At 50.6% G+C, this 21,285-nt stretch overlaps 1 protein-coding gene across 1 annotated transcript in view; it reads right to left on the bottom strand.

Annotated features, from left to right (window-relative positions):
* The window catches only part of ZFHX3 (zinc finger homeobox 3), a 165,097-nt gene extending 144,016 nt beyond the window's left edge, over positions 1–21,081 (bottom strand). The window contains exons 1-2 of the mRNA XM_018062220.1: positions 17,906–21,081; positions 12,552–13,048 (exon numbers count right to left, since the gene is read on the bottom strand). Of these exons, the coding sequence (XP_017917709.1) occupies positions 12,552–13,048; positions 17,906–20,654 (3,246 nt within the window). The 5' untranslated portion in view covers positions 20,655–21,081. The remainder of the gene's footprint in view (positions 1–12,551; positions 13,049–17,905) is intronic.

The raw sequence follows: 21,285 nt of genomic DNA, 5'->3' as shown, positions 1-21,285 counted from the left end.
AGAAACAATTTGACACGTAACACAGAGCCTGAGCCTGGTGCCAAATGGTGTGACACGCACTCAGGGAGGAGAACCGTCTGTGGCTGCAGTAGCGGGAGAGAGCTCTCTGGAAAACCAGGGATCTGTCACCAGAACGTAAAGGCGGGCCAGGAAACCTGCTACCCCTTAAAGTCTGAATTAAAAAAAAAAAAGACTTTCATCGGGGCCCAAAGCCTATCTCGGAGATGTGGATCCAAATTATAAAGAAACGAGCATTTACGGTGACATCTGCTGGATTAATTAGCTGTGTAATTAGTCTCCCTCAGTGGAGCTGGGCTTTGTCATTGCTGTCTGAGACTTCCCCAGGTGAGACTGGATTCCAGTTGCCATGTACCAAGAGGAAGAAAGAGCAGGCCAGGCAAAGGGGGAAACGCACGCCGACAGTGTTTGTGGGAGGTGGTGAGAATGGAGGAGTGTCTCAAGGACTTTGGAGGTCCTCTGGGTCCTAGAACATCAGAGAGGAAAAGTCAAGAAGGAAGAATGACTTGAGGACTCTCTACCTTGTAACAAACCCACAGATGCCGCAAGCCTGGACGCTGGATAAACTCAAAGGACCAAAGGCCCAGAAATGCAAATATGATCACAGCAAGAGGACGGGGATGAGAAGGGTGGGCGGGTGTGGATTCAAAGTTGGACACGATGAGCCTGGACCAAGCTTACAAGCTTACAGAACTCCAGTCCCTGGAGAGACAGTTGCATCTTTCCACACTGGCAGCTGTGGCCATCACTAACAGGAACTCAGACTGGGCAAAAAAAAATCAAATAAATAAATACAAATGGTTGGATCCTACTCCGAGAACCAGAAGTGGAAGAACACACGCAAGCAGATGCCTCCAGCCAAATCCTTCCCCACAGGGCTTCCTAAACCACAGCTGGCTGCGGAGTCACACTGGCTGACTCACGTCTAGGACACTGAGGAAATGGCAGTGCCGGGACCCACGCCTGCTGGCTCAGCTGGCTGGAGGAGCCGAGGAATGCTCCGCAGGCTCCATCTTTGATGATTCTAGAAAATGAGAGAGCTGGTAGGAGAAAGGAAATACAGAAACACGAAGGCCCAGCAAGAGTGGGACAATTACCCTGAAAACCACCCTGGTTTGGAGGTGAGCAATTGGGGTGATCTTTTATCTTCCCGAACCCTACAAGCCCAGGGTGCAGGAGGAACACGTGACAACTTGTGTGCCCCAAGTTTTTGGAACGACGACCTTCTCCTAATTCAGAAGTACACCTGGTGTCTGTTCATATTCTCTGGGCACTCTTCCAAAGGGAAGAAGACTCGGAAAAAAAGAGCAACATGAAAGGCAGACAGGAACTGGGATCCTCGTCACAGAGGACAGACCCTGGAGGTGAAACACGCCCCCAGTGCCTGCCGCTCACTACAAGCTCCCCACCCAGAAAAGGTGTTTACGTAACATTTCACAAGATTTATCAGCTTGAGCCAAAAATCCTACTTCAGGATTCAGCACAAAATCAGACTCAATACAAGCTGCTGACCCACAGGAAGGAAAACCCTTCTCATTTATGGGTGTCCTAGAGATGAAGTCAGGGGATGGTGCCCTATGGGGTCCAAGCCTGCAGCAGGAGAGGGCAGCAAGGTGACGGGTGCATGGACCAGCCTGGAACCAGGGGCCCTGGGGCCTCCTCTCCTGCCGACAGACAAGGACAACGCAGTGTGGCAGGGCACCCAGACAAGTCCAGGGGTCGGCGCAAAAGTGACTACAGGGGCCCAGAAAGCTTCAGGAAGGAGCCTGTGGTCAGAGAGAGAGAGAAACTCAACAGGGACTGCAAGGAGATGAGAAATTCTTCCCACAGTTCCAATGCACAGGCCGACAGGCAAATGAAAACACTGGTTAAAAGTGTTGACCTAAGAGACCAGGTATGCTTTAGAGGCCCCCGTCCTGGGCCTGGGAACCTGCTCTGCTAATTAACAGGTTACAAATCAAATATTATCAGTAGATAAACAGTTCTAACCTTCCAACTAGTTTGGCTTTTACAGAATGAGGACACAGACCCTAGAGGAGGTTTGCTACTCACACTTGATGATTAGTCCCGATTCAAAGCCACTTTCGCCTCTCCTATGAGCATCCCGCATGTGGAAGGCACAAGCAAAACAGCCAGTGCCCACGGGCTGTGAATTTCTGCCACCTACATACAAGTTACACCTGCAGGAAGAGGCCCAAGGAGCCAAGCGAGAGCAAGGAGAGTGGAAGCGCTGGACACAGCCGCAAGGCACCGAGCTGGGCATGCTGTCATCCATCCCGCCGTGCGATGCGAGAGCACTTCAGATACACGGGAATAATGAAAAAATTATTGAGAAGCAAATTTTAACAAATAGCTCTGGAGAAAATTTCAGATTTCATTATAGGAAAAGCACTTTATTTAATGTAGAAAATGCGAAAATCTGATATGACAGTTTTCTATAAATAACAAAAATTGGAAATCATCATTAGAGGCTTCTATAATTTTCCTCTTTTGTTGGGACCCATTAAAAAAAAAAAAGGCTTTACCAACACGGAAGCCACTTATCTCTCTTCATGCTCCCGTCGGGCCAGTTGGTAGGACTGTGAGAGAATTTCTTCATCATCTGGAGGAAGGGTTGCCAGCAAAAATATAGGGTGCCCAGGAAAACGTGAATTTCAGATAAGAAATAGGATTATTATTTTATGGAACATACTTATAATAAAAATTATGTGGCTTTGTCTGAAATGTACACTTAACTGGGTATTTCATACTTTTATTTGCTAAATTTGGCACCTTGACCTTGAGGTCTTTGCAGTGGTATTTTTAAAGGTAAGTCATATATACACGTGTACAAACACACACACACACACACACACACACATATATATATATATATATATATATTTTTTTTTTTTTTTCAGCCTCTTGGGCTCCAGGGCACATGGGTCTACTTGCTCCAAGGCATGTGGGATCTAAGTCCCCCAGCCAGGGATGGACCCAACGTCCCCTGCATTGGAAGGTGGATTCTTAACCACTGGACCACCAGGAAAGTCCCTGAGCCATTTCCAGTGCTCCACAGAGTCACCAGTCTGATGTTGCTGGTTTCAATAACCTCCAATATCTCTGTGAGCAATAGAATTTTTTTTTTTTTTTTTGGCTGTAACATTTTTAACTTTCACCCTACAACCTGGTTGCTTAAAAAAAAAAAAAAAACAGCTCTGGAAACCTGTTTATTAAATATTGAAGTATAAAATGACTCCGTGCTACCAAAATGGCTTTCATAGCAACAGCCTTTCCCACCCTACACTTAAACAGTATTTACAGTTTCATGTTATGTTGGGAAAAAAAAAAAAAAGACTCAAGGCTTCGGTTCAGGTGTATTATGTAATTATTTAAAAACTCTTGCCTTCCAACAATGCTCCTGACAATGCTTGATTGTTCCCTTATAATTTCCCTTTCAAAGTAAAAAACCAGAAACACCTGTTGGGACTAAATGTATTCAAATTTGCCCTTTTAGTCCAAGTCGTGGGCAAGTTGAAAGGACTCAAAGTTGGGTTTACGCCTTTGCCCGCTATGAGCTGGCACAGCTTTCCTCCAGACGGGGTTTACCTGGAGCAACTTCAGCACATGGAATTAGTCTGGAATGTAGAGGCAATGGAATATTTGCAGCAAAATTCTCCTAAGGGTCACAGACCACCCCTAAGACAGCAGATGGCATCCATGAAAAGAATTCCACTAGGAGTATGGGGCTGGGGTCGGGGTGGGGGATGGAGAGTTTGAGATTCTTCTTTCCCAAGAAGGTCTAGGGCTCACTTAAGGATTTGTGGGGGTGAGGGAGAGGGGAGATGTGAGGGTTAAATGTTTTGACAAAGTGGTATAGTTCCTAGACCACCCAACTCCTCAAGCTGGGGTGAAGGGCCGTGGTCCGTCTTCTCTGGGACCCAGGAGACCTGTCACCAGTAGCTGAAGACAGCCCCTCCTGGAAACCAGAAGACACAGCCATGCCATCTCCACACTACCCGAATGAGAACTTCGGAAAAGCAAACTTCTCGGACATTCAGCGTTTGTTCTTTCTCTATTAAATAAATGGTGAGACCCATAGTCTTCACTAAGAAACAAACAAACAAAAAAAAATCGGCCCCTCTCTCAAGCCCCCTTCTCTCCTAGAGACTCCTTCACCCTGGTGAATTTGATGAAGGTAATTAATCCAAGAAATTCCACCCTGGAGAATATGTGGGAGAGGATGAGGAAAGGAGAGGATGAGGAAAGGAGACGTCATCCATGGGGCGTCACAGGCCTGGAAAAGAGAGCATCTGTCTCTGTTCCCTCTTCCTGCACCTCAGTGCTTCTGACAGCAGTACCTGGTAAACATGCCCAGACTGACCCAAATCTGCACGGTACTCGGGGGTGCTCCGTAAGCTCTACAAACGGGGGACAATGGACAGGGCTTCTCACATCAGCAAGGGAAGAAGAGCTATCTGAGAAACTGCTGAACAACCAACCATCCAATCTGAAAGAAAATGTAGTTCGAAATCACACAATACAGAGGCCTCCAATATACCATATGTACCTCTCAGAGGAAAGTCTTCAATGTGGGGAGAAAGTACTAAAGAAACTATCAATCAAGCGGTGCCAATCTGCCTGGGTTTGAAGACCGACTCCAAAAATGCTCATTTGCTGGTGACTTACAGCGCCCTCTGCCTCCGTTCCCCTATTTGAAAACAGGTGGGTCAACAGAAGAATAAATCAATGAATACCTGTATACCTGCTAGTGGTAAGTGTCACGTAGGAGCTAGCAATTACTTTTATTATAATATTAGCAGCAAGACAGAGTCCCCCTGGGAAAAGAGTCAGAACCATAAAGAAACAGATGTGCAGATTGGACAGCACATAGATGAAAAGCTCCTGTAGGCTGAAGCATATTATAAGCTGAGTGAAAGATGAATAACAGACCCGCAGAAACTATCGCAATATCCACGGCACAGAAGGAACTGCTGCCCCCGATAAACCAACAGCTTTTGCAAATCAACCAAAAAATAAGACCAACCCACCAAAATAGATGAAAGAATGAATGAAAACGGGGCAAAGACTATGAACAGAAAAGTCACTAAGGAAATTCAGACGGACAATAAATGCATGAAAACATCTTCACCCTAACAATTAAAGAGACGCACACTGGGACAAATTCACAAACGGCATGAAAACAGAAAAATAAGACTGTGTTGGTCACCATGTGGGACTTTGAATATTATCTATTATAGGGAGGGGATAAAATGTTCTTAATAAAACTTGAAATGTTTAATAGTTAAAATACTTAAAACTTAATGTTTAAAATATTCTTAATAATGTTAATAATATTCTGAAAGGGTCTTCTTTCTGAAGGGCCATTAGGGAGGACTCTATCTATGGGCACAGCACCCTAAAACCAGCAGGCCTTCTTCTTGAAACAGCTCGAGTGTGGAGAGACTACCCTAACATAAGCTCAAAACTGCAGGTATCATGAATGCAGGTATCATCAGCAAGGGCCTGGTCAGTGAGTGGAAAACTACACAGCCACTAAAAAGAGTGAACGAGATCGATATGCTATGACCGGAAATAATTTTCAGGATATAGGTTACATGAAAAAAGCAAACCAAAAGCATAGTGTGTGTCCAGGAGATTTCATAAGGGAATAAAATGTATGTATACACTCAGGCACACTTTCTATCACTAAAAGCATAGGGAAAAAAAACCAACAACCCCAAAAGAGATAATTAGATAACCTAATCCGTATCTCAACAGAAGAGCTGGAGAGCAGAAAAAGGACTTCCACTTCAAAGACTGCTGAAAAGTACCTGAAGGTGTGAGGAAGGGCTAAGGTGTGATACGGTATACATGCTACATAATTTCAATTTTCTAAGATGCCTCACCCATCTTGTTAACTCAAAAAGAAAGAAAGAAAAATATGTTATCCTCTTTGATGGAATTAGGCAAATGATTTGGAGCTTCCCTGGTGGCTCAGACAATAAAGTGTCTGCCTGCAATGCCGGTGACCTGGGTTTGATCCCTGGGTCAGGAAGATCCCCTGGAGAAGGAAATGGCAACCCACTCATGTACTCTTGCCTGGAAAACTCCATGGACAGAGGAGCCTTGTAGGCTACAGTCCATGGGGTCGCAAAGAGTCGGACACGACTGAGCGACTTCACTTCACTTCACTTATATTCTCTTAAACATACCTGGATTTCTCAAAATTTCTACAATGAACACACATTCCTCATACTAATAATTTTTACCATAAAAAAATAAGGAATCCACATTTTATTACTCATTTACACTTGAGGTAAACTCAGAATGCTAGTCTTGTAACAAATAAGAATATTCTGAAGGAGTCTCCTCAGTTCTTTACCATCCACAAAAAGGATTCAGGAAGGGTGAGAGAAAATAAAAATATTAAAAGTACTTGGGGGGAAAAAAGGAGGAACTGTTATGGAAAATGATTATGAAACTGGTCTTTCAATAGGTGGAATATTTAGTTGTTTATTTTGACCATGGCGTGCAGCATGTGGAACCTTAGTTCCCTCACCAAGGATCACACCCATGCCCCCTGGCATTGGGAGCACTGAGTCTTAAGCACTGGACTGCCAGGGACTCCCAAGGTGGCATATTTACTACTGGACAGATTAAAAACAGGCACACCTAGTAAGATTTCGATTCCATTATTCGGTATCTAAAGTGTGGAGCCAAAAGGTGAACAGGGATCCAACCTTCCTGGAGTGAAAGTCTGTGCAGCCCAGTAACCAGAGGGCAAAGCCTGGCTTAGAGCCAATCAGCTGAGGGAATGTGTTGAATCACATGGTACACTGGAGGGATTCGCAGATGCAGGATGGTTATGGAGGGAGGGCAAGGCTGCAGTGCGGTGTCGACCTTCCACACAGCACCCACCGGCCGTCTGCTGGCCAAGCACTCCTATATCACGCGTTGGCCACAGTTCCTACCGCGCTGAAGGGTTCAATCTGTCCCAGTATGAGCCCTGCCTCTAAGAAAAAGATTCCATCTTTCCACCTTGCCAGAGCCCCCCTGAAGTTACCTGGTGACCAGAACCACTGCCAGGGCTCACCCAGCTCTCCAAGGGTGACCAGCGGACCCATGTGCACAGTCTCCCAGTCCGGCCCCAGGAGCCTCAACTCCGCGAGCCCAGCCATCAAGCGAGGGAAATGAACTTCAGACCCCCAGCTGTGCTGGGAGATGGAAGGCATGAAGGCGAAATATGCTAAGATTTACCAAAACATCTGGCTTTTCACACCTTCTAAATCAGCCACAGGAAAACACTCCCCGCCTTTCATTTTTGGTTGAAGGCACCAAAGTATAGAGAGAAGAAGGCAGAGGTATGCACTTAAAATAAATAAATAAATAAACAGTCGCCCTAATGAGAAAACAAGGTTTAAGGAAACTGGTTCCAGAGTGACGATGTAAACCAGATGACACCTGTAACAGGGCTTCAGACGCGAAGCCACATCAGGGCGGCGAGGAGGAGGAGTGAGGCGGGAGGGGCAGCTTTTTGCTTCCCAAGCAGGACAAAGGCTGCCAGTCACCATGTGTGGGCACAAAGTGTGCAACTGCGTGCCTAAGACCCCCTATGCTGTGCACCCATAAAAGGGCATGAAGAATGCAACCTTCAGCCCAAATCTCTTTGTCTAACTTGTACATCTGATCTGTCCATCCATCCTTTGGTGAACTTACTGCCCTGCTGGGAGAGTGAACCCTGAGTTTCTTACACGTCAGGGAAATAACTGGGAAGACACATTCCAAAGTAATGCAGAGTCTGGCAGAGGGTTTCTTCCTTCCTTCTACCTCAAATAATCCAAACAGCATCTAGGTACCTATCTTTCAGTCAATTGGTTCCACACTCTACTTCTTTGTTTAGGCCAAAGAGACTTGGTGTCTCCCCCTCGGTTTGCCTGGGGGATCCTACACAACCCACATGGGGTCCAGACTCAACACTGAGCGAAGACAAGCTTCTTTGTGTACAACTTAAGATTAATATGAAAACTTGGGGCTGGGCCCAATCAAAGGAAAGTCAGCTGGGAACTGTTGGAGTAACAGATTCTGGTGGGGGTCTTAATCTATCTGCTCAAGTTGATGGATTTCCATCCCAATGACTCTCAGGTGAAGAAAAACATCAAAGTGAAAGCTAGACTCTGATAGTTGGCAGGTGTGCACTGATCTCCAGCTGCCCTTTCGGCACCTTCCTCCCCCAAGCAGAAAACACTTCAGTGTTCAGAGAGCTCGCCAGGGACAGCAGGGAAGTCCAGATAAATACAGAGGGGCTCATGTGAGCCCTGAACCCACTCCCTGGCTCATGATCTGCCTAGCACGGAGGAGAGTGGAGGGCAGGCGTTATCAGTACCTGCTGCACCCCCCCACCACCACTATTTAAGACAAGCTGCACCCGCCCCCAACCCAGCATTGCTGTAGGGAGAAGGAATTGGAGACTGGGGCCCAGGAGCAAGTCCTCCAGGAGAAAAGTGAAAACATTTATGTGGGACAGCAGTCAGGTACAGAATTCCCCTTCCAGACCTCAAGCTCTCATGAGAGACAAGCATCTTACCCACAACACGCTTCCATTCTGGCTCTGATGAATCGCTATAGACAAAAACAAAACAAAACAAAAAACAAAAAAAACAAGAGTTCGGCTTCTAAGCCTGACTGGGGTCCCTGGTCTTCCCGCTGCATCGCAGCATCGCTCAATCATAGTGCCCGTGATGGCAGCCGTGAAGGTATGGACGTACGACCACTGGGGGCTGGACCAGGGCCACCACGACAGTAAGTCCGCTACGCACGAACCTTCAAGTCGTGAACTTTCAAAGATGTGAACGTGCATCCCACCAAGGCCAGGCATGAGGGAAACTGCAGCCGGCCCTCCGTCGCCTATTGCTGACGATCCTTCAGCTCTACCGTCTCCCGCCTCCTCTCCCCCCTCCATCAGTAACTCTTTCTGCCTGTTCACTCAACGCCCGCCCCTGTGTGCCAGATGGTGCACTGTAATAGTAAATCGTTACAGCTTATAGTATAGAATACTGTACTGTAGGATTAAAAATGTTTTATTCTTGTGTTTTTTAAAAAACGTATTATTAATGTTTACATGAAAAGTATTATAAACCTATTACAGTACAGTACTATATCACCAGTTGTGTTAGCTGGGTACCTAGGCTAACCTGGTTGGACTCACACACACCCTCTCAGAGTGGAACTTGTTCATATGTAGGAGGACTTAATGTATTTAAAGACTTGAGGAATTCAATCACAAGCATTTCAGAAAATTAACCTGGGAGCCAAGCAAAAAAGGAAACAGCTTCCATCTGATGCCAGGGGCTCTCCACCTGAACCCTACTTTCTTTCACTTCCAGGAGGCAGGAAGAAGTCGATGAACATTAATCTTGATTTAAAAACTACTCTCACACAATAATCCAAACTAACCAGACAATCCCAGGCAAGAGAGATAGAATCACCCGTTTCCCCATTTTGCTGATCAGCCCAACCCTCTCCTGTGTCTGGATAAGAAATTATCTCATGCTTTCACACGGCTCACTCCTAATCCAGCAATACGCACCGGGATTTATGACACCCAGAGGGAGAGACTCTGGACCTGTCTGAGACCCACTGACAGACCGGAAAGCCACACTTCTGCTGGTGCCCCTGAGACTGCTGGTCTGTCTCCTCAAGCAGGGAAAAGGAAGAGGAGAGGGTGGGAGACCCGCGAGGAAGTCGAAGCCATCACGGCCACTTGAGCAGATGCAGCAGAAGGCAAGTGTGGGCATCTCCTTGACCGATCCATGAGCAATCTGCCAGGGAACCAAGACGGGGTGAGGCAGGGGGGCGGGGCAGGGGTGAGGGTGGGCCATGGGGAAGGGGGCAGTGAGGAGGACCGTGTGTGAGAAGCTGGGGGCCCTCCCAGGGTCAGCAGCATCTGGAGCTGTTTCTCTAGCAGACAGTAAAGAACTCGATTATACCCAGTTAACTGTGCTCTAAACTGATTATGCATGTGCTGGGCTAATGGATTACATTAGCAAGAGGAAAAATAACATGCAATCAATCTCCATTTACCACAGGCCACACCAGGGCCTACAGAAAAGCTGACTCTCGAACCACCTCCGATCCCCACCCGAAATCCCAGGTCTGACAAGACCCTGTGCTAGGGACCCCCTTGGTGGCGAGAGAAGTTTATCTCAGTCACATCGCGGGGCAGAAAGGCCTTGAGGCAGGCACTGAAATGGTAAGGTTCTGGGTCACATCTGGGAGTGGGTGGGAGAGCTCCCCGCCCCCCATGGCAGAGTCACGGGGACATTTGTTACCCAAGCTAATGAGACCAGACTAACGACCTTCGGCTCCTGACCCAGGGAACTCTGTCCTGAATGTGGGTGGAGATCACCCCTGGCGGGTGCCAGCCACCCACACCGCCTGGGCACCTCTCCTCCACGCGCTGGTCCCCGCATCCCACCCTGCATTCCCACATCTTCACTTCCGCAACGCTGCCTTTTCTGAGCACGAGACTCCTCCATCTTTACTAAGGAAAAAAGATGAGAGAACTACGGCAGGGGAGGGTGAGCGCTCGGGGCTAGCTGAGCAGAGCACAAAGGGTGCTTCCCTCACATCCGCCCCGAATGCCACCTCTACTCGATTCTCAAGGTGTGCCCAGAGGACGAGGAGCAGGGACCAGCAAGGGATGCAGTCAGCGAATCCCCCAAGTTCCAGGCCCTTTGGAAGGAAGCAAACCCAAGGCTGCTCTTACTGGAGGCCGCAGTGTGAATGACCACCCCACACGTTCTGTAACCTAAAAGGCAATGTTTCTCCTCGGATGGAAGAGGCCAGCTTCATGCCCCCTTTAAAGGACCGCATTCAAAGCTGCACACAACCTTCCAGGGCCGCACCGAGTCCTTCGTACTAATTGTCACTCAGTTGGGTCGTTTAGAAACTCTTTTTTTTCTTTTCCCATGGGTATCTCCATCAGGTTTTCACGACCACACCGGCACCACCCTGTGGCCAGTGAGAACCTCCGCTCTAAACTGATGGCCAGGAGCCTCTCTTTCCAAGGGTGGCACCCAGGGAAGCCAACCAGTGAGGGTCCAGCTCACGGAGAACAGGGCGGGCTTGGCTGTCTGGTGTCTAGACCCTCCCCTCCACACCGCTTGAGCCCATTCATGCCTGAGTCAGCAGTCAATTCCAGAACATTCTATCCCCACCACCTTGCGCCTGCTTTCTCCTCCTTTCCCGAAAATGGTTCCTCATCCATCCATCCAGGCCTCTAGACAAGCTGAGAATCAGCAACTGTAAAATGAATCGCACTTTTCAGTCTCAGCAGAGGCTGATGTGGGGACAGGATCAGTGTCTTCCTTATTTGGAGTCTCCGTTTAAAATCACTATAAGCAGAGAGGGGATTCAGGGAGCTCAGGGTAAGGGGCAACCTGGCCCACAGATGTGGGAATCCGTGTGAATGAAAGTGGGGAGGCTGATAACAAGAGGGAGGGCAACGGAGAGATAGGGAGAGGGCGTGGAAGGGACGTGGAGGGAGGCTGGGCAGATTTATGGCGATTTGTACCTGATTGTTCATACTAAAGCCATTATGGGATGATTAGAGAAAAAGGTGAGGCTTTAAGTCCAGTGAAAATCAATAGAAACGTCTGGAGCAATTCTGCCGTGCAAGTGGAAGGACTATTACAGTATCCGAGCACCTCCTCCTCGTTACCGTCTATGGACTGAGGGGAAGAAGGAAGGGGGCAGGGAGGGGTGAGAAAGGAGGGCTGGGGTGAGGAAGGAGGGATTTGAAGGAATGAGAGGTGGAGAGGATTAGGAGGAGGAGGAAGGCAGAAGCCCAGCAAAAAAAATGAAAATACGAGGAAGAGAACAGAGGCATAGAACACGGCAAACGGGAAAAAAGAAAAAAGGGGCCCCTCATTTGACCGTGTTTTTCCCCATAGCACTCACCACCTTCTAGCCTACCATATAATTTATTTACTGTGTCTATCACCCATCCCCCAAAAGAATGGACACTCTGGGAGGGCAGGGACTTTTTGTCTGCCTTGTGCATGGATGCAGGCTCAGAACAGGGCCTGGGTTATGGGAGGGGTTCAACATGTATCTCTTGAATGAATGAATGAATGAACAAATAAACAAAGCACCCCAGGGGGCATTCAGGGCGCAGAGGCTAAAAACAGGGGAATAACCAGATGGAAAAGGAGAACAGAAAGCCTGCAGGGAAACACAGGAGCACAAAGGGAAAGGCGGAACTAGAGAAATGGCAATGGTGAGTTAGGAAAGAAGTCAGTTCTAAGGAAGGTAGGTGGAACAATGCATAGTATTGGGCTGCTATAAATACAACCTGGCTCCCAAATGAGGCACCCTGCAGAGAGATCCTTCAGTTCCCAGCTGAAGCCCTCCACCATGTCACCAGCTCCCCTCTCAATGCCAGGGCATCAGCCAGTCCCTCCAGTTAATGGCACGAAGTGTCCGTCTGCCCCCAGCCTTCTAGTCACCCGGGGGATCTGCTCCGCTCCTTCCAGAGACAGTCCGGGGCTTACCTTGTACAGCTTCAGGCTGGCCTCGTGCCTGGAGTTGACCGTGTGCAGCCGCAGCTTCTCCAAGCTGTTGGTGTAGTAGTCACAGGCGTTGCACTTGAGGTGCACGGGGTTGCCGATGGCCACGCACTTGAGCCGCCACTCGTTGGCCTTGCCGCCCTCCTTGATGTGGGCCACCAGCTGGTACTTCTGCACATGCTTGTCCGTCTTGCAGTGCAGCTGGAAGTTTGCCTTGAGCTGGGTGTTGTAGCGGCAGAGCTTGCACTGGTACGAGTCTCCCATCACTGCCTTCCACTCCTCCTCCGGGAGGCTGCGCTCCACGTTCATGTGCAGCCCCAGCAGATCCAGGGTGTCCGTGGTGAACTTGTTGCAGACGGCGCACTGGAAGAGCTTGAGCGATGGGTCGTTGGTCTGGATGAAGCTCTCGCCCAGGTTCATTAGCTCCTCCGACACCAGCTGCCCGCCCCCAAGCCGCATGTCTAGGGGGATTTCACCGCCCACTGTGGGGAAAGAGAAGGGAGAGAATCAGAGGCCGGGCTTGCAGTGTTCCTACCTGAGCCCCTGCCCACCCTCCACCATCCCTGACCCAGGTTCCAGCAGAAAAAAAAGATCACATTTCAAGCATCACAAGGTGCTATCCACTGTGGAAATTTACAACGAAAATCAGCTTGATGTGGTCAGATCTCTCTCATGGACATTCTGAAATGTGTGGAAGGTTGTGTTGTTATGTTTGTTTTTTTCTTTTGTAAAAGAATGCCTAGAAGAAGGTAGGAACCATATAATCTCTTGAATGTTTGAATTCAGCTCCTCACTCAGATCCAAGACAGACATAAAAGCATCACTCACTGGACATAGGAGAATCTGAGGCTTCAGACCCCAAACTGAGTCACAGCTGTGTTCTAAGACCCCCAAGCCTTCACAGTGAATCAGAATTGGGCTGAGCAGCAGCGCTGCCTAGCAGAACTTTTTGTGAAGATGGAAACTCTGGGTATCTGGACTGTCCAACGTAAGTCACTAGTCACGTGGCTATGGGACACCTGACACGTGGCTAGGATAGAGCTGGGGAGCTGCATTTTTTCATTTTTACTTCATTTACAGTTAGGTCAGTGGCTACTGTAGTGGACAGCACGGCTCTAAATCTGAGATTTCCAGAATGATCTCCTTATTCCTCAGTACAGCTGCCTGTCAGAGGCGCTGGCTCTTCCCACATCTCCCCAAGAGTACAATCATTTCCTGTCCATGAGCCCCCACACGGCGTGGAACGTAAGTCTACTCTGGGACCTGTCACGTTACCCTCTGGCCTTATCTCAGCCATTCAATACAGGTGCAGCCTGTTTAGGACAAGGATCCAATCTTCTCCTTGCTGAACCTCTAGAGGGTACCCAGCCCTCCACACAGGGGCCCAAAAATCTGCCATGCCAGCCAGGGTACAGAGCAGCCAAAATGTTACAGGTTTGGCAAGTTGGGTGGAGATGAGCAGTGAAACGCAAAGGTCAGCTCACAGCCCTGGAAAAAACGGGGTCTGAGACGGCTCTGCTCCTCCCTCTCCACCCCGGCTCTTTCTCAGTCCATCATGGCCCTGCATAAACTGAGGGCTGGCTCTCACTCACTAGCGCTAAGTTAATACTGTGAGCTCTTATTTCTGTCACGAGAAAGCCTTGGAAAGAGCAGCCTTCCCTCCATTACCTAGAAGCCTACAGTCGAGCAGAATGCCGAGTGTCGGCTTCTATTTTTTGCTTCTCCCCTAAACACACACACGCTCAAGCTATGTCTCCCCGTGCCACTCCCCAATGGATATTTAAACCTGACATTTCACATGCGGCTGGTCTGAAGGGTTTTTGTTTTTGTTTTGATGACTGATTAGAATCCAACTTAGTAGCTAATCAAAGAAAAGATGTTACTATTAAAAATTGTTTTTTTCTTATTTCTGCTATATGAGGTACTCTCAGTGAGGAGCTCAGTCCAGGCTCGACTGAGCAGAGTGGCAGGATTTGAAGCCTGCGGACAGTCTAGCAAGCCACAGAAATCTTTTGCATACACGTGCAGGAAGACTCTGGAAGCTTTCTGCCTGTCTTCTCTCCTGCCATCTCCCCTGGTGAGAGGAGCCATAGCTATGACATTCTTCTTAGGACAAGAGAGAAAAAGAGATGGGGGAAAAAATGCCTAAAAGCTCCATCCCTTAATAGGGATGCAGGCCAGGCAGCAACCACAAAACACATTCGATGTTCAGTGAAAGCAGAAACTGCCCGGAGGGTAAGACAAGGAGCAAACATATATTTGTTTCTGATGCCGACCACCTGAAGCATCAAATCTTCTTCAGTTTTAAAATTTAACCTCAACACATCAATACTGCACCAAAGAGAAATTCAGCTGTCACTTGCTGGGTGCCTGAGTGAAAGTGAGAAGTCCTCGAAACACACAAACGAATTAAGTCCCTGTTGCCATCCCAAGCTCTAAAAATGAAATGGAAATCCAAGACAGAAGCAGAGAAGCAGTGAAATGGGGGTGATGGGCAAGCCAAAACTCGCTCTGAGAACTATACCCTGGAGAACCACACACAGGGCTTGGGCTCCCACACATCCACTGGGCTGGAAGGAACAAATTCAGTCCCCAAGAAGTGGAGGAACCTCACCCAATTCACAGGCAGGTCAGGTGGGGGGAGAGAGCGCACACTGATAACTTAGCCGGTGCCTACTCTTGAGTCACGCCGGATGGATGGTCTTGGAGAGGACCCCACAGCCCCCCACATTTAATTTTAAGGCTGGAGACTGACACCCTGGCACAGAGTTCCGCCCTGAGCACATTCTCAGAGAGACACAGGGATTAAAAGACACCTCCTACAATCAAAAGCAGAATCAGAGGAGTTCTTAAACCTGGTGCAAATGTCCCATGGCCAGCTGGCTACTTAGGAAACACGTAGGTGCCTTGGCGAGCCACCCATTTCTCCATGCTGTGCTAGACTATATTGCAGACAGATGTCTGGAAGGATGGTCATCTGGACTCAAGCCTAACATCTCACCTACAGGTTGATGCAAATTCAAGCAGACTAGACCAATGACGCCAAGCTTTTCCTTGACAGAGTCTAGAACGCACACGTCCCCAGGATCAGTGGAGGTCCCATCAAAGGGAGGAAGAGAGCACTGACTTATGTGAGCAGGGGTGTCGTTCACAACTGCCACTTCCCCCTGCAGAGCCCAGTAATGCCTCACAACGCCCACAGCCTTCTCCCAGAGCGCCTAAGGACCAGTCAGCCGGGCTGCACGCGGAACTGAAAGCTACGCTCTTTCTATTGGCCTACGCTGCCTTCTGCTGAGGTCCCACGACTGGAGTAACGGGTCCGGGTGGACACATTCTATCACTCCCACAGGCACGCAGGCTTCTGGCGTCAAGTATTTTTGTCACTCTCACCCTCATCTCAACAGCGCTCGTGGCTTCAGGCAGGCACGGGAGGTGTTCAGGGACTCACCTTGATTGCCAAGCAGTGATGCTGGAAATTCAAGGGCCCTCCGTTGACTACCTGGATAAGGTCTTTAGAAGGAAGAACACTATTCTTTTAAGAAATAAAGTCCGGATCTTCTATGTATGTGCAGAACTCAAGGACCCGTTTCATATCTTTCACATCTGCCCTCTGCTCATGATGCACAGTGTCCCGCAGACTCACAGACAGTGGGTGCTAAAAGCAAGCCATTTATCTACCACTCAATTCAAGCCGCAGTCAGGATTACTGGTTTTCAAGGTAATTAAAAAGTCTTCACTTTGACCCAGTATGAACCCATACATTTCCTGTGTCTTCATTTCACTTACATTATATTTGATTTACTCCAAGACCTGCTTCCCCAAGATTCTAAATCTCCAGATGAAGAAAACCCCACCCCCCGCAGGCTTTAGAAGCAGGACAGTCTTTGCGAGTACCGATGCCACTCATAGGTGTGCGACCCCCACGGTCACTCTTCAGACAAACAGAATGACTGATCCCTGTGCATCCGTGATTGACCAGTGGGTAAAACATCTTCAAACTGCGTGGTAAGAAAGGACCAACCACTCAGTGTTCCAAAATGGAGAACAAGATTAAAATTGCCAGGATTCAAATTTAAATGCATGGCAGGAAAAACAAATTAGATGCCGTGAAATACAACTCATCTGTAGCAATTAACACTGAAAGACCACACAAATAAAGATGTGCCCACTGGGGAGGTTTAGCCCTCTGTGTGAACCTGAGCCATTCTAAGATAAAGGTGCTTGCTCATGCTCTGTTGCCAAGAACGACTTACTCCCATGTCAGTAAGGGGCTTGTGTGTCATTCAGGACATCACTGCTGGTCTCAAGAGGTTAGCTGGGTCAGGGAACAGAGACCAGGCGTGTGTAGTTGGGGCAGGCAGGGCCCGACCACCACGCTGGTGCTCGAGAAACTGGTTTGTACATTTGCTTGCTATAGAAGCTCTTCCCTAGAAGTGGTCACGGTTCTTTTTACATGAAGAGTTGGGGCTTTTGGCATCCAAATCCTGTCCTCTTGGTCCCATTCTGGCTCAAGGAAGCCAACGGGTAAGACAGTTTTCCAACATGAAGCCATGTACTCCATGGCAACAAAGGCTCCGTTAACCAGGATCTGACACTAGAATCAGGCTTTCTTTAATGTGCAGGTTTAGAACTTACGTGTTACTCGTCTATCACATCTCTCCTCACGGTGTCCCCCTGGTCACCCGATTCCCAACTATACTACTCACTGGCAACTCACACAAGGTAATAAAAAGAACCCGCCTCTTTAAAGCACCAAGATCCCAGTAACAACACTGGAGAACTTTGGGAGACTTATCTGGGTGGCTCCTGGTCTGCTCACAACCAGACCTGGCTTATTTAAATAGGTTACACCACAGTTCTCAGATCCTCTTTCAGACGTGACTGTCCCTGCTGAAAACTACAGCAACACTTTCCTGTACATCTCAATAACTGTTTGACGAAACCCGAAAGTAGAGGGGAATTGTGGCGATTTTTCAAATCAAGAAAGGGACAGATAAAGGGGGGAGATGAGAACAGGAAGGAAAGCTGACCCAGAGCCAAATACTAGAGGAAACACTCAAAACTTCACGACACTTCGGTGGAGCCAGAGGGCACCTGTGTCTCATGTTGAACCCAAACCACTGTCCACGGGCTCCACACAAGAGTTCAGGGGATTCTAGAGAACCAAAAAAAGATGTGATGACTGGAGGCTCCAGCAGAGCACAGAACGACTCTCAAGACAGCAAAGGTTCACGAAATCCATGGGACTCGAGAGAGTCAGCGGGGACCTTGGCCCGCGCACACGTCCTCCCTGGTCTCACTCCCATCGCTCAGGACAGACACACACGGGGCAGCCTCACCTAGAGCAGGCGTCATGGCGGCCACGGGCCCGGCGGGGTCCAGCTGGAAGCCGCTCATCACGAACGGGGCGTCCGGGGCCGCGCTGTCCACCTTCAAGCTGGGCAGGCTGGTGCTCTGGGCCAGGTAGTACTGGTAGAGCTCGGCCTCGGCGGGGGCGGGCAGGCCGCCCAGGCCCAGGTGGCGGCCGTGCTGGACCTGCGTCATGCTCTGCTGCAGCAGCATCATATTATGCATGTGCTTCTCGCTCGTCATGTGGATGCGCAGGTTCCGGGCCACGTTGGTCTCGTAGTCGCACACCTCACACCGCCAGGTGGGCTTGGTTTTTGGTTTGGTGGGCGAGGGGGCCCCGCAGGAGCTGCCCATGTTGGCCGCAGCAGCGGCCGCTGCAGCTGCGGCCGCCGCCGCCCCAGCTGTGTGGCTGAACACCTGCTCCCCCCCGCCATTCTGTAGGTTCTGCATGTTGTTGAGATGCTTGTCGGACTGCATATGGATACTGAGGTTGCCTTTGGTCGTTGTGGAGTAGTTACACACCTCGCAGCGGAAAGGCTTGTAACCGCACGTGTAGCTCTCACCTCGTGCCAGCCGGGGGTGGGGCTGCCCGCTCTTGCAGTAGACGCAGGAGCCCCCCGGCTCCGGGTGCTTCTCCTTCATGTGTGCCTCCAGCGTCTGCTGGTACTTGTAGTGCCAGTTGCACTTGGGGCACTTGAGTGTCTTGCACGAGTTGCGAGAATGCATCATGGTCATGTGGCCGCCCAGCGAGCGGGAGGAGCCCAGGACCGTGTCGCATTTGGGGCACTCCACGCCACTCCCCGAGGGGCACTCCCCCACCCCGAGCTCGCAGAGGGAGCCAGCGTGCTGGTGATGGGGGACGAAGCCCCCCTCGTCCCCCTCTGTGCTTTCATTTGGTTCTGGTGCTGTGGCATTGTCTTTATTGGCACTTTCATCAGCAAAGTCCAGCCTCCTGCCGCCCTCTGCCACGTTGGCCCTGACGCCCTCACTGTTAAAGCTTAAACGATTCCTCCTGTTCGCACCATCAAAGACAACAAAGGAAGAAGCGGAATTAGAACTAGTAGAAGCTGCGCCCCTCGACAGGGTCTGGAGCACATTAGGCATTAAGGGGGAGTTAGAAATGCTTTGGTTTGAGAGAGCAAGGTCCTTTTTGCTGCTACTACCTGCCGAGGCCCCAGACTCCTCGGGGGGCCTGTCCTCCAGCTCGTCATCCAGCTCGCTTGGAAAGAGTCCTTTGCAGCCCTCCTCCTCCTCTTCTTCCTCCTCTTCTTCCTCCTCCTCTTCCTCTTCCTCCGCCTCCTCTTCCTCTTCCTCCTCCTCTGCCTCCTCCTCTGCGGGCTCTGCCTTCTCCGAGAAACAGTCTGGATCACCCACTTCTTGCTTCTCTCCTTCTGCTGCCCCAGAGTCCTTGCCCTCTGAGGATTTGGTAGGACTGGAGGCCAGAGGCCCCAGGGGGACTGAGGTAATGGGGGTCTTCAGGACGGAGCTGGTGAGCCCGCCAAGGTTCAGGAGGGTGCTGGGGGTCAGGAGACCCGCCTGGGGCTGCTCGGGGCCAGCGGTGGGGCCAGCGGGGAGAGCCTCCTCCCCTTCCATTCGAATGCCACTGAATTTCCCATAAAAACTGTGTCCAGGGCCTATGAGGTTAGCGGTGGAAACTAAAGGGAGTTGAAAGTTTTTGTTTTTTGGTTCCAGAAAACTTACAAGGGGTTCCTTGTCTTTGCCGATCCCTTGGATGATGGCGGAGATGTTCTTATTGCTAAGAATCTTCCGCTCCTCTTCACTCAGGGTCATTCGGTGGTCGTGCACCGCGTGGGTCACAAAGGAACGGACGTACCCGAAGGAGAGCTTGCACAGGAAACACATCAGGATGGGCTTCCTCTTGCCGTAGAGCACGAAGCCATCGAATTTGGACAGGTCCACGTTGTTGGGAGCATCTTTGGATACGCAGGAGCTTTTGGCAGAGCCGTCGCTGTTTAGATAATCCTTGTTGCTTTTGTGTCGCACGTCGAATACGCGGAAGCTGTGCAGGACGGGGCTGAGCCCCGCCAGGGCTGAGGTATTCGGGAAAGCCTGGTCTGGGCCCTCAAACCACTTCCCGAAGGATGAGGCTATGTGGAAAGTGTTGATGATCTGGGGGTAGACGGGTGCCGCACAGGAAGGGTCCCCTTGCTTGCCCCCCGAGGTGGCGGCGGCGGCGGCGGAGGGGAGAGAGTTCAGGAAGAGCGACGGGAGGGGCCCGCCGCCGCCCACGCCCCCGCCCTGGGTCAGCTGGCTCAGACTCTCGACGATGTACGCCGAGCCGTCCGGCTGGAACACGATCTCCCCGGCCAGGTTCTCCACGTCGCTCTCCTCGTCCCCCTCCTCGCTGCTGTCGCTGCCGCTCTCCTCCCGCGGGGGCGGCGGCGGCGGCGGCGGCGGGGGGCGGGCGCCGGGGCAGTGGTGCTCCATGTAGGTCTGCAAGCTGGCGAAGGAGGCCGAGCACTCGTTGCAGCTGACCTCCTTGCCGGCGCCGGCGGCGGGCTCGGCGGCGGGCCCGGCCGGGGCGGTGCTCTCCGCGAGGCGCTCATTGAAGGGGGCCCTCAGGCCGTCCAGGGGCCCGTGGCTCTCGCTTGTGGGCTGCTCCATGCTACTGGGTTTGTCGGGGAGGTGGGTGCTGTTGAGTTCAGTCCATTGCTGGTGCTGAGGGATACCGCACCCATTGTCCTTCCCCGAGACGACGGGCGAGTCACAGCCTTCCATGGTAAGGCCTGCGTGGAGCTTTCATTGCACCCAGTACGGATCGGACCTGAAGGGCGGAGGCAAGGGGGAGAGGAGGGAGAGAAGGGGGAAGAGAGAGAGAAAGGAAAGAGGTTAGGAGGGCCGAGGCTAAGGTCCTGCACAGAGCACTCTGCCCTGGCAGGCTTCTGTCTTCCACACCCACAACAGAGACGGCGGGGCAGCAGGGACCCCAGGCCGTCGCCCCACCCCGTCCAGGCTTAGCGGGTGGGCGGTGCCCCTGGGTGTCACAGGAGGAGGGGGGGTCGGGGAATGGGGCATCAGGAGAAGCCCTTTCTGTCTTCAGACTGTCAGCTGCTGCACCCCTGGAGACCAGTTTGAATTTGAGATCTTTGCAAGCACAGCGTTAAAGAGTCAGGGCCCGGCGATCAGGCAGGGGTCAGGAGGAGGCTTGTTTTCAACTTGCCGGGACATAGAACGGTGACCCCACCACATACAGATGGCAACACAAAGCCACCCCTGTTGCCCACACTGTCTGTGGGCCAGGGGAACACCTGGGACAGACAGAAAGACAGGAGAAAGACAACTTTGCAGCCCTAGAAAAAGGATGATGAACCTGGGCGGGGACATGCCATTTGATTTAGAAGCGAAGTTG

This window comes from Capra hircus, chromosome 18 (genome assembly GCF_001704415.2).
Source record: "Capra hircus breed San Clemente chromosome 18, ASM170441v1, whole genome shotgun sequence".
In the NCBI taxonomy this organism is placed as follows: domain Eukaryota; kingdom Metazoa; phylum Chordata; class Mammalia; order Artiodactyla; family Bovidae; genus Capra; species Capra hircus.
This window is presented reverse-complemented; position numbering and strand designations above follow the sequence as displayed.